This window comes from Cheilinus undulatus, linkage group 3, assembly GCF_018320785.1.
Source record: "Cheilinus undulatus linkage group 3, ASM1832078v1, whole genome shotgun sequence".
NCBI classification, from domain to species: domain Eukaryota; kingdom Metazoa; phylum Chordata; class Actinopteri; order Labriformes; family Labridae; genus Cheilinus; species Cheilinus undulatus.
This window is the reverse complement of record NC_054867.1, coordinates 38,360,652-38,373,946: the sequence shown is the minus strand read 5'-3', so window position 1 is coordinate 38,373,946 and position 13,295 is coordinate 38,360,652. Positions and strand designations below refer to the sequence as shown.

The 13,295-nt window shown below is 39.2% G+C and overlaps 1 protein-coding gene across 8 annotated transcripts in view; it reads right to left on the bottom strand.

The window, feature by feature from the left end:
- Positions 1–13,295, bottom strand: part of arhgap9 (Rho GTPase activating protein 9) — an 88,774-nt gene that overhangs the window by 39,992 nt on the left and 35,487 nt on the right. For all 8 annotated transcript variants that reach the window (XM_041778116.1, XM_041778126.1, XM_041778142.1 and 5 more), the window contains exons 5-6: positions 9,080–9,331; positions 6,786–6,875 (exon numbers count right to left, since the gene is read on the bottom strand). In XM_041778116.1, coding sequence (XP_041634050.1) covers positions 6,786–6,875; positions 9,080–9,331 — 342 coding nt within the window. The remainder of the gene's footprint in view (positions 1–6,785; positions 6,876–9,079; positions 9,332–13,295) is intronic.

The window sequence follows — 13,295 nt, the reverse complement described above, 5'->3', positions numbered from 1 at the left end:
CGTCTGTGGTGTCTAAATGGGCATGGATATATATGGATGCGATTAGCCAAATCTCCACAGCAACCTCTGCCATCAGTGTGGGAATGTGGAGTGAATGTAGTGAGAGGGTGTGATTCGGTAGGTGTGATCTGTGTGTAAAAGTGTTTTGAGTAGCCAGGTGACCGTAAAAGCGCTATACAAGCTCAAGTCCATTTACTATTTACTTAGCCCTATTATACCCTATGTTTTGTACATTCACCTTAAGGGTAAGGGTGTCCCAATTTTTGTTGTGTGCTAGGGATATAAGCCCCTTAAACAGAGATTTTCAAAAGGCAAACCCAAAGTGTTTTGGGTAATCTCCTTGATCCCTGTGAATCATCGACAAGATTTAAAAATTCCAACAAAAATCTTATATCTTAGCTAAATGTTGTTTTACTACCGCCGAGGCAGTCTGGTCCTTTTGATTTCAATCAAGCATTTTAAAAAGTCACAGGTGACACACCAGGGGTGTAAACTTTTTCTACTGAGGGCAACATATCGAAATATACACACAAGTGTATAAAACAAGTTTGTAAAACCTGTGTCTAAAAGGCATTTTAGAAGTTGACAAGGCAAATAGCAATTGTTAATAGCAATTAACAATTTTTGGGAGGGCAGTCGGATTTCAGAGGGCCCTATTTGGCCATGGCTAAATGTTATTGGTACTGGTATTTTTCTGCCATAATCCATCAGGGGGGAAATCAAGATATTGTTACAATTTTGATGTCAACATGTTTAACACTGACAGTGTTGTCTTAATTTAGTCACAGAAAACAGATTAATTATTCCAGTCAAAATGTTTGTTTACAGAATTAGCATGGTAGCACCGCTTTCTACTCAAACTACAAAGTACAATACAGGTAAGCACAAGCTTTGTGTTCAAATGTGGGCCATATTTCATTTTATGTCTACAATTTGCTGCGGGCCGATCAAAAACGGTAGTTTGGACACCCTGTGGTAGACATTTATGTTGTTGTTTTCTGTTACCTAATGCTGTTGACAACTACCAATGACATATTCGAAGCTTTGAGAGTCCTGTTTTGCAGGGGAAGATTCCTCTGTTACCTCTTATAATTCTGTTTCTAGGAGGCTCAAAAACGAGGGATTGGGCCATGGAGTTTTGGCAGACCTTAGGCCGCCTGGCAAACCCCTACAATGGCCCCACCTATCCGCCAAATCAACCACACCCATAGGAATCGACTAGGACTAACTCCCTGCAGAAGGGGTTCCCAACAATTTTTCCTTGGGGCCCCCCTTGACCCAAACAAAATAATAAATATAGTGTCATATTCTTGCAAAAAATGAGCATCCATTTATTGTTTCATTGATAAAACCCTGAGGAAGTGGCTCTTCACAGGTTTTTCTTACCAAAAAACCATTGTAAAAACTGTTCATTGAGTGATATATCATGATTTTACTTAATATTTGCAAATCTAATCTTGACAAGCTCAGAGCAGGTTGAGAACTATATACCAATTTAGAAATAAGCTTCAGAAGCAAAGCTGTCTGTTGCTCAAGGCTGTAAACATTTTTCTCTGCTTTAACATGGCTGTTTTAGGGACCCCTTGGCTTTTGCAGTCAGCCACCCATGGACATTTGCTCATGTTGAAGCATGGGATGTTGCCATTTGGGATAGCAGTGACCTATGTAAGAAATAACTGATGCAGTACATACATTTACATGATGAATAGCTTTTTAAAACAATGCATTTGGAGTGTATTACAGGGCCGTAGTTGGATGTCAAAGATTAAAAAGTTGCAGATGCACAGGGCACAGATGGCCTGGTGGTTAACGTGTGCCCCATGTATGAAGGGGGCCAGGGTTTAAGTCTGGCCTGTGGCTTATTTCCCACATGTGTCCTCCCCCACTCTCATCCACTGTCTGCTATAAATAAAGTCATAAAATGCCCCCCATAAGTATCTTTAAAAAAAGCTGTGGCTGCCCGATTATTCTTTAATAATGTTACCGATCATAGATTTAGAATAATTTATATGGTTAGAGGTAAATTCGCACCATTTTTATACTTCTGTCCTCATGAAAACATATATAAATGCATTAAAAAAATTCAAATATACCACTGAACACGTGGCAAAAACAGAAAAGCATGCAAAAGGGGAGAAATCTACTAAAATGAATTCATATATAAGACATCAATGAGCATTAATCTTACTGATCAATCTGCTGACTTTTATCTTGGTTTATTTATTGAGTCTCTTGGTCAGTTAAACTCCAAAAAGTTTGTGAGAAAAATGTCTTCTACTGCTTTGAAAAGTTTAAGAACCAAAAAGATTTACTACATTTGAATGTCAAAGACAGAAAAGCTCTGAAACCCCACATTTTTGGGATTGAAACTACAGAGTGTTTGGGGTTTTTTGGTCAAATATCAGGGTTAGGAATAAATGTAGTAAATTAAATAAAGTCAGAGGTAAAACACCTCTAACTGAAAGTGATATCAAGGCATAATTATTGAGTGAATGCTCTTATTCATCATGGAAAGTTGAGCTTACATGAGGTCAAAAACAGCAGGAAATGGTTGGGTTAAAATAGACTTTAAAGGTAAAACTCACGGCTTCAGACCGCAGCGTGCTCACAGTTAAACTGGGTCGCTCAGGTTTTAACACCTGGGTCATTAAATGTGGCGTAAAGTTCCATAATATATCACAGCTGAAGTTCCTGTTGAGTATCACATGTTTGAGAGAATAAAAAGTGACACATATAGGTCAGCAGAAAGCATCTGGAGCTGACTTGATGGGGGAATCTCTGCTTTGATCATGTGGGTATTTTTTCTGATGAGCAACATTAAATTTGAAACACTGATGCAATTCTGAGGCAACGCAACCTTGAGATGCAAAATGCTTATCTCTAACAATCTGGATCAGGCAGCTCACGTCGCTTATAGCGAAGATGTCGTCATTGATTCTGAGAACAGGTCAATTCTGTTTCATAAAATCCCTAATCCAGCAATGACAGATATACTTCCTCTATTACCGAGAATAAAAAAGGTGAAATGACTGACACAGTAGAAGTTTCTTTTTTTCTGTGGCGACATCTGTGACGTCAGTTTTAGTCTCCCTGAGTGGTTTAAATTTGGAAATGTTTTGTAATATTCTGGATTTAAAAACACTCCTCTATCTCTCTCTGTGTGGCTTTAATGGCTTCTGCTCATCTGCATCAGATCAGGAGGCATAACCTTGTTATTTCCTTCAGGGATTAGCCCCACAAGCACAACACTTCAGAGGAAGTCAGGGTCAGGAGGCGGCAGATATACAAACAAATAAATAAATAAGGCAGCCAGTCAGTACACTTTAAAGATATAATCCCCCTTTTTTAATTTGGACTCGCTCAGCATTTCTCTCTGCTTTAATCTGGAGCAGAGGGCTGGTCTGGACTCTGAGTGCACTCTGGGTAATACTGCGGATTCATAATGTAGAAATGAGCAAGAGTCTGTTTTAGTCCTGCTGAGTTTATAGACACTAAAGTACAGCTGTTTGTGCTTTTTCTTATTTGTTCTTAAAAACAAAATGAGCAAACTCAGTGGGTTTAAAGTAATGACCGACTTTACAACACACCCCCATAAACACCACCACCCCCCACCTCACTGCTATAAGCCAACTTTTATCAGGAAAATTTAATAGAAACCAGAAAAAATTAAACATGTAAATAGATTATAAATACAGGAATGTATGTGCATTGCTTTGAAAAAAGTCGATGATAAATATGAAAAAGAATTTTACCTGGAGTATTATATATTTCATGAAGTTGGCATATTTACATGCAGTATTATCTAGGGACCTGTGGTAATTTGTAAAAGTGCACAAGACATCTGTATTTTTAATCCTGGGAAAATCAACTATTTCTGTATTCGCAAAGCAGAAATTCTAGGACAAATTCCTGGGCAAATGACAATTTAAAGGAGGCAATTGTGTACTTTTACTGTCCATGGGGCTTTTTCCAACCCTAACCCTAACCCTAACCCTTTTCTGTTTCTTTTCTTTCCTTTTTTTTTTCTTTTTTAGATTTATTTTTGGGCATTTTTGCACCTTTATTTGACAGATGAGAACAGTAGATAGAGTCAGAAGCAGGGACGAGTGCAGGGGAGAGACAAGGGCCTTAGGCCTGATCCGAACCCGGGCTGTCCGTATACATGGGGCGGGCCTTTAACCACTAGGCCACCTGTGCCCCTTTCTGTTTCTTTTTTGATAGAAAAAAATAGATACATAAAGAAATAGGACACAGTCAATAAAGTTTGTCACATCTTACCACTATAATTGGCAGGGTGAATGGCAGTAAGGAGACTTCTTGAGTGTATAGAAATATAAATAAATAAATGTGTATAGACTTCTATAAAATCCCCAAATGTTACATTACATTTACTACACACTCAAAAGGGAGAGTGACAGAGCCAGAAATTAACTGGACTTTGTTGGAACACGCCTACAAGGAAACGTATTTTGATGGGATGATATACCTGCTCCACAGTCAAAGTAAGCTCTCTTTAAAGCACTTCTTCATGCTTATACAAAACCTGAGATATGTCACATATTGCTGTTAGAATTATTCATAATGGTTTAATTGCTGTTTTTAAACTGTAGATGCTGTTGCTGCGTAAATATGTTTGTATATCTGTTTGGTAACAGCACTGTATCAATAAAGTAAATATTAGTCTACTGACTGTATAACTTAAAAATTCATTATATGAGGTTGCTTTATATTTATTCATTCAGTCTGTACTATCCAAACACACATGCGTAAACCGCTGCTCTCTTAATACGCACAGTGCTTCTGCTCTGTCTCCAACAGCCTCTCTTTACCTGTGCCTGACCTTATACCAGTACTATTTAGCTGTACATTACACACATAACACAATTTTATATTTTGAAATATGTTGCTCAACATTTAGGAATTAGGTTTCAACAGCTGATCTGCTCAAGTAGAGTTGTTGTTGGTGCGAAATGATCCGAAATGAATAAGGTACAGCATTATATCAATAGCATCAACTGCTAAAAACTTTTAACAGATGACATAAGCATTTCCTATCTAACATGAGACGTCTTATAATAGTGTTATAGTGCTCGAATTTTTTTCTTCATCTTTCTCTCTGTCTGATCAGCTGCAGATACACACAGGAGACAGATACGTCTTAACTGGATAATAGGGAAAAAATAAGAAGTAAGTAAGAAATAGAAATTCACCATGTGTTTTTTCATTGCTGCTGGGATGCAGCACCTTCATGTTTCCCTTAAGAAATGTCAGTAAATTTGAGTACATTTGAGACTCCACTTATCCTGTAGAAATGCACAACACGCCAGGGGGTAATTCACAAATAATCAGAGATCCACAAGTAACACTTATCCAATGCGAATAGCGCTTGAATGTTTGTAGCTCAGTTCAGCAGATTTACAGGACTACTGTCCTTGTCCCAGTCTACAAGCATGGTGGGTGAATCAGTTTATTGGTGGAAGCATGTCTGACTCCGCCCCCCTTACTTCTTCCAGACCTTATTCTGGTAGCTGATGTGCTAGCAAACAGCTAACTGGTTGTATGACAAATGGTGAGACAAAGGTGTAACAGATCCCTAAATGTCATACAAAGTCTGCTTTGATTTTGTACAAATGACTTGAACGCCATTCTTTTAGTGTATGGCAACATCCAAAGGCCGACGACAACGCAACCCCTGCCACCCTTAGCATTTATGCTGTTCAGCTGGGCCAAAGCCAGAAAAGAGACTCTAAGGCAGATGCAGGACACTGAGACCAGTCTGGTCTGATTAATGTGTGTACACGCATAAGAAATCAATCTCCAGCCACATTATAAGTAATGTTCTGAATAAATCCACAAGCATTAAACAACTAGCAGATCGTCCCTGCTCCACACTTAGCTTCTCTTTGCACTGGAGAGAGATGGTGTTCTTTACTGTGGTGATTTTGCTTTACACTTGAAAGACTGGTGTCCTGTGTTGGCTGCTTGGTGCTATCTTTGCTTTCCCCTCAGATTTCTCCTTTCCCTTGGCGCTAAGGCTGAGTGACTGCAACTGGTGCTGATTTGCAACCAAGCTCACTACTTCTCTGCAGCAGACTGATGCCTCAGCGCCAGAGTATTGTTTGCCATGCACAGCGGTACAACGGCTCACCTGCTACTACCAGTGACACTCTTTGCATTATCTGAAGATTCTCTTGTGCTTGTGTGTACTCGTTTTTGACCATTTCTTGTGTTTCCTTCTTTTTCCCAGTGCCTCCCTCCTCGCCTCACACCAGCCCAAACCCAGCACTCTCTCAAGAAGCCTCACTCTCACTCTCACTACTCCTGCGGATCTCCTTACCCCCCGGACCTGTGGATTCCCCCTCCCTAACAGCACTTTAACCAATAAATCTGTTTAACCTTTGCAAACTCTGGTCTGCCTTTTGGGCCCACCACACCACCATAACACTTTACATTAAAAAAAGGTGTTTATTTTGGTATCTTTATAGGCTAAAATTAGTTTGGAAATATTAGATATGAGCAAAAATCTAATTTATGCTTCCCTACATTTCAGTACACAATCATCCTACTGTTACGGATGAGGATGAAAAAAGAAATGGTACCACAGCCATCTGAGTAGTGTGTCATGATTCTGCAAGTGCAACCACGACTTTGTTACTGTAATAAAAGAAAGTCACATCCACGTGTCATTGTCCCAGAAACTCCCACATGCTGTGATGAAAGATGCACCCATGCAGGGAGAGTTATTCAAATGTGGTTCCTAAATTACACAAAAACACATCTCTTACCCTGTGCATGGTACCATTGCCAGCTTCAGGAAGCGGTAGCGACAGATGGTTGGTTTCCCGGGAAAATGTCTGAGGTTGTACTGTACTGACCTACGAGAAACAGAAAAAGAAACCAGCAGATTGTGAGACAAAAAAGGCTTAGTTATATAAATACTAAAGCACCTAACTGCCTCTATCATACAGGACTGTTGTATGCACATTTTTTCTTTAGCATTAAGACACAGGATGAATGTACAATGCCTGTAATGACACAAATTTTACTGCAGCCTGCCTAAAGTGACACTTAAAGAACTGAGTTTGCCACGTTGACTTCATTTTTCAACCCTGGATGCTGCCGCTTGGTACTGAAGGTAGGATGCATACGGGTGCAGTAAATCCAACTTAGCCACACAGTGATCGGAGCTGAGTTTGAGCGTCTCAAATGTGAACTGCTCTCACTTTCTCACTCTTGACTTATAAAGTGAATATTTCAGTTTAACAAAACTAGAGATGAGACAGAGTGGCTAGACGAAAGCCTCTCCTCAGTGCAAAACACATGAGAACATGCTAGGAAAAACAAGATAATCTGGTCTGATAAAAGCAAGATTGAACTGTTTGGACTTGATTCTAAATGTTACATCAGGAGGAAACCAGGCACCGCACATCACCTGCCCAATACTATCCCAACAGTAAAGCATGGTGGTGGCAGCATCATGCTGTGGGGGTATTTTTCAGCAGCAGGGACTGGGAGACTGGTCAGTTTAGGGAAAGCTGAATGGAGCACAGCACAGAGATAGCCTCACTGAACCAGGACCAGACTGGGCCAAACTAGGTTCACCTTCCAACATGGCAATGACCCTAAGCACAGAACTAAGACAACATAGGAGTGGCTTAGGGACAACTCTGTGAATGTCCTAGAGTGGCCCAGCCAGGGGCCTGACTTGAACCCTATCGAAAATCTCTGGAGAGACCTGAAACTGACTGTCCACCAAAGGCCCTCATCCAGCCTGACTGAGCTTGAGAGGATTTGCAAAGAAGAATGGCAGAAGATCCCCCAATGCATGTGTGTAAAGCTTGTTGCTTCGTATTCAAAAAGACTCAAGCCTGTAATTGCTACCAAAGGTGCTTTAACTAAGTCAAGAGTAAAGGGTCTGAATACTCTCTGAATGCTTTATTTATAAAATTCAATCCAACAAAATGGCTTGAGGGAGTGACTTTGTTACAAACCCTGCAAAAATCCCCCTGTGTTTGGCAGGTTGGAGAAAGTTAAACCCTAAGTATGTTGAAATGAATATGTTAATCAAGAAATTTCTGTGTGCTAGAAATCTTTATAAAGCTTAACTGTGTTCAAGCCAACTATGAGTAGAAAATCCTTTTACCCTGAGGATATTACATTATAGCATATTATATTATGGAGGGAGGAGAAGAGGGAGGAGCTGACCTGTGAGTGCCCTCACAGGAAGAAGTGGATAAAACGGGATAAAACTAGTTGAAGTAAGCCATCACTAGCACAGCCACGGACATAGCAGCCTGGCTCTGGGATTATTATATTTTTGCCTCCAGAAATGAGGTAACAGGATCAGTCAAATGTATGAATTTTAGGAGGAGGTATTACACGTTGAAAAAAGGTTGGCCTCTGATATATTTTTCCAGTTTTTGCCTGGGGAAAATTAAGCTTTTTTTGCATACTTGGTTTTAAACAATAACCTTGTTCGGTGCCAACTTTCTGCAAAAATTGTGCAGTTTTTTTGGGACTCTGAACGGGGTGTTTTAACAAAGCACAAGTGGAAAGTGGTTTCTTATCTAACTGCCAGCAAGAAAATAAATAATTGAGCTCCTTACATGTCGGAATTTCCTTTAAAGCTGTCTGTCCATCGCAGTGACATCACACATTCACTATGTAACACTCAGCGAGTGCTCAAGTCAATGTGACCCCATGACAGAGCGGGAATATTCAGTTTCTGCCTCTCAGACTCATAGACGAGTCTCCCCACGTTTACTACTTCACCTTCCAGCTGTGGGAGTCTGTCCTGTGATCACTATGTGTGAAGCCCTCACTGTATCACTTCATGTCTGAGTAAAAAGAAAATATGCAAGCCAGGTGCTCTCCTTTATTACATTTCTGGACTGAAAAGGTCCCTTTTAGTGCTGATACGGTCAAACTTTGTGAGAATATCAATGAGCAGACTCCTGACCTTTTCCTCTAGATATAAAGTCTTTCATCCAGCGCCCTTGTTGCACCAAATTCAAAGCTTTTTTAGTAAAAGAAAAATGTAGCAGTAATGAATGAACAGTGGCAGTGTCAGGCGCTTGACCTTGTTGGTGGTCTGTCCGCGTGACCGTCGCGGTGGTTTCCAGGACCTCTCCTTGGTGATGGTATTGACGTAGTAGCTTCTCCCTGTGGATGTATCGGAGTACTGTTCCCACAGGTCCAGGACCTGGAGAGGCTGCTGACCGGGGGCGGGGCATGGTGGCTCCTGCTGCGACAGACGTTTCTCTGGCTGCATTTCAGTGTAAAGAGGGGAGTCCTGCCAGGTCAGCTGGGACAGATACGACTCTGTGGGAACCTTTAAGATAGAAAGTGAAGGAGATGAAGTAGAAAATGCAAAAAGACAAATTATACCAACTTTTATTTATTTGTTGAAGTCATAAATCTATTTTTACCTTTGCTTGATTCAAAACTATTTAAGTAAAATATTGTTTTCTTGAGTTGAGATTTCTCTTTATGTCCCAGTTGGGGAAACATTGAGCACTTTTAACGTTTTCATTGTTTATCTTAACTTTTTTTTAACTTTTATCACTTTCATCATTGTATCTCATCATGGTTTAGTGTGTTTTAACCCCTTAAAGCCTATTGTATCATAATAGATACATACTTTGAGGCTTCTATCTAATCAACATGGTCAATAAATTACTTAAAAACCTTTTGAATAAAATTAGATAAATGATAAAAATGCCCTCCAGTGGATTATCAGTCACCAAAAATTCTTAATGTGTTAAATGGGAAACAAAAAATATATATGTGAAATTTTATGACAGTTTTCTTTTTTTGGATTTTGGTTGGAGGTTAAATAAATGTTCTAGTTCCAAAAAAAATTAATTTTCTGGCTATTATTTGAGTCAGGCTTTAAGGGGTTAAATAGTTTTCCTGCTGTTTAATGTGTTGTCTCATGTTACGACTATTTTTTTTTGTATTTCTTTAGATATATGCCACCGTCTTGCTGGCCGGAAAACAAATCTACAGGAAAGAAGGGTTTGATATTGTTTATTTTTTTCCAATACCAGTGATAAATTGATACTTTTAAAATGGTGCCCATGCCAGAGCGCTGCCTGAACCAGTGCTTTAAGGAGAAAAAATACGATACAGGTCAGGAACATTTTAAAATACTTGTATAATAGGAACAGCAACTTAAAACCTAAAATAAGCAATAAATTAAATCTGAAAATAAAACCACCATGAACAAATTCACAGTTTATCACAGTGAAAAAACCTTCACAAACGCTGATAAATTGTATTTTCTAACTCTATGTCCTTCTCTAACTAAATTTTCTAATTAGGTATTTTTTGTTGATTCACAAGTACAAACAAAGCAAAAAAAAACAAACAGGAAAAAACAAAAAAATAATAATTCTGTCAAACAAAAAAGCTTATTAGTGTTACCAAAGCTTTAAAGAATAAAACCCCCGCTACTGACAAAAAGAAGTAAAGTATGGGTGAACTACAATTACTTCTACTTCCTTTACGCCTATGAAAACATGAACTGTCATTGGCAATCATTGTTTTTCATCTAGTCAACAATATCTGTGGTTCTTAATTCCAGACATCTTTACCCCTTTTGAGATTTATTTTGGGCTTTTAAGCCTTTATAGTGAGATAAGACAGCTGATAGAGACTGAAAGTTGGGACAGAGAGTGGGGGAAGGTGCCACAGGCCAGATTTGAATACGGGCTGCCTGCTTTAAGGACAACAGCTCCTTTACATGAGGCACGCAGATAAAACCACCAGGCTACCATCACCCCTAAAGATTATCAAAGAAAAACAGGGTAAAACAAGTAGATCCATTTTTAGAAAGAATAGTAAATCTCATAGCTCATTATTTTTTTATTAAAAAATCACTAAAAGGCTATTCGTGGTTGTCTAGCTTTGTTCTGTTAAAGAATTTCACTCCTTTTCATCTCGTGCTACACATTGCTGGTGTTGGGCCAAATCTCGTCTCTCCATTTTTCACAATTCTGATTTATTTTTCATAAATCAGTGGTATTAGTCACCCTACACATCTGTGAGATGATTTGAACAAATTTTAAAGCAATAAAAAGTGTCAAAAAGATGCTGATTATGTCGATGATGATAGTGATAGTGATAGTGAAGACAGGAGGTTTTTGCCTGATGCCAGTGACATGTACAACCATCAACTGGTTATATTTTGCTTCCCTCCCCATTATGAGCTGGGTCCATAGGTGGTTTTGCCAGTAGGGTAAAGGTTTGCCTGGGGCCTTGTGCTTTAAGAGGCCTCAAGGCAATGGCAAAATAAATGTTCATGAAATGTGAGACATGCATAAAAATATTCAAATAATCAAGATAAGAATCAAGAATGTCAGTATAGTTTGCAGATTCAAAGAATAAAATAGAGTTTTATGTTTCCAACAATCACTCATGAAGGGCATCTGGGCTCCACTACAAGACCCTCAAAAAGCACCACTGTCTATTAATTTTGAGCTGATCATAGCAATGTAACAATCAAATCCATGAAATAGTAGTTTACCTTGGGGTAAAATGGCATAAATATTTTTAAAAGTCATTATTTGTGTCAGAATAACTGATACTAGACCTGTGATGAGTATAAATGGTCTATTTCTAGAAGTTATACCTTGCTTCAGACATGCTAAACTATTAAGATGTGAAAAGTTTGACCTATATCGTCACATGAGCATGAGACTGGGAAGAAAACTGTGGTATCTTTTGGTGTAAACAAGCCCTTTACCCACGGTCAACCGCAACATAACTCCATAGTCCTTTTATCCCCTTTCATAGATCTACTCAATTATTCTCACAAAACTATTAAAAAGTAGGAAAGTAATTGTGGATGATAAATAAACTGGTGTGTATTCACACATTTTTTTTAATGAGTCTCATGTTGTAAGATGTGAAAAAGCATGGACACCATATATCTAACTCAAGTAGATAAAAGTAAGCAATTATAAAGGCTAAACAAACAAACAAAAAAAATACCAGCAACAAAAAGTGCACTGGCACCCTAGGAAAATGCACGCTTTCTCACATTTGAGTGTGCTTTGTAGTTTTTGATTTCTATGGCATTGCTAATTGAAAAGAGATGCTTGAAATACTTTTTCTTCTATACTTTGATCACTTTAAGCAAAATGGCGAGGGGCCTCAAACTGTTCTTTGCCCCGGGGCCTCTAAATGACTAAAACTGCCCCCGGCTAGGTCATAACAGCAAGATTTCTGAGAAAAAAAAAAGCACAATTAGCAGCTTCATCTTTCAATTACCATGAGTGAATGCATGTTTGATGTCCAGCTAATGCTGTTATGTCTGTGCATACATGTCCGTAAGTTTGTGGGGAATTTGCAACTCCACAGGGATTTTCTTGATCTAAATCAAAGCTATATACAGTACAGTGTGTGCTATATGCTGTACATATTGTACAGCAGTACAAGGTCCCCATAAGCTTCACTTGATGTTATGTGAACAATGTGTTAAAAGCAAAACAGCAGACAGCAGCGCCTTCAACAAAAACATCAGTAGAAACTCACAAAGCTAAACGGCTAAATCCCTTGCCTCTCGCTTTAACATAACCCGTCAGACTCTGGATTAAAACAGATCTTATGGAAATGCATGTGCTCGCCCAAAGACAGAAAAAGAGAGAGAGGGAGAGGACTAAAACAGACACTGGAGATGATGCTCCCAAATCCCATCAAATGAAGTGCAAAGATATGCATGTGAGATCATCTTTCTTGGAAATATATGGGAGCCATAATTCACTAACTGATTGACTGGCTCACTGGTTGATCCTGTTACATAACACACAGTCATTTCAGATAATGACTGAGGGAACATGGAGAGTTTGCATGCATGTGTGTATTCGTGTGTGAGTGAGAGAGGCACGTGTAAAAGAGAATATAACTGTAGTTTACTCCAGGGGGCAGCGCTGAGTCTCCAGCACACCTGAAGCTTCCTGTGCCTCAGCTTCCTGCTGCTCACCTCAGCAATGAGAACAAACGACCAAATGCCTCAGTGGGGCGACTGTGCCCCTATACAGGACAGGACAGCAGATAGAGTTTGAAACCACAAAGAGAGAGAGAGGGAGAATGTCATGCAGAAAAAGAACCACAGATTAATCAGAACCTGGGCCGCCCACGCCTCCACGCATGAGGTGCTAACACCACGTTAAATCCTAACACCACGAGCATTTATTAAACTGTTTCTTAATACGAATAAAATATTTGATTTTTGGCAACAGAAATAACAGCTATTTTAGCACCTGGATGCAGAAACAGAAACATCCTCCAGC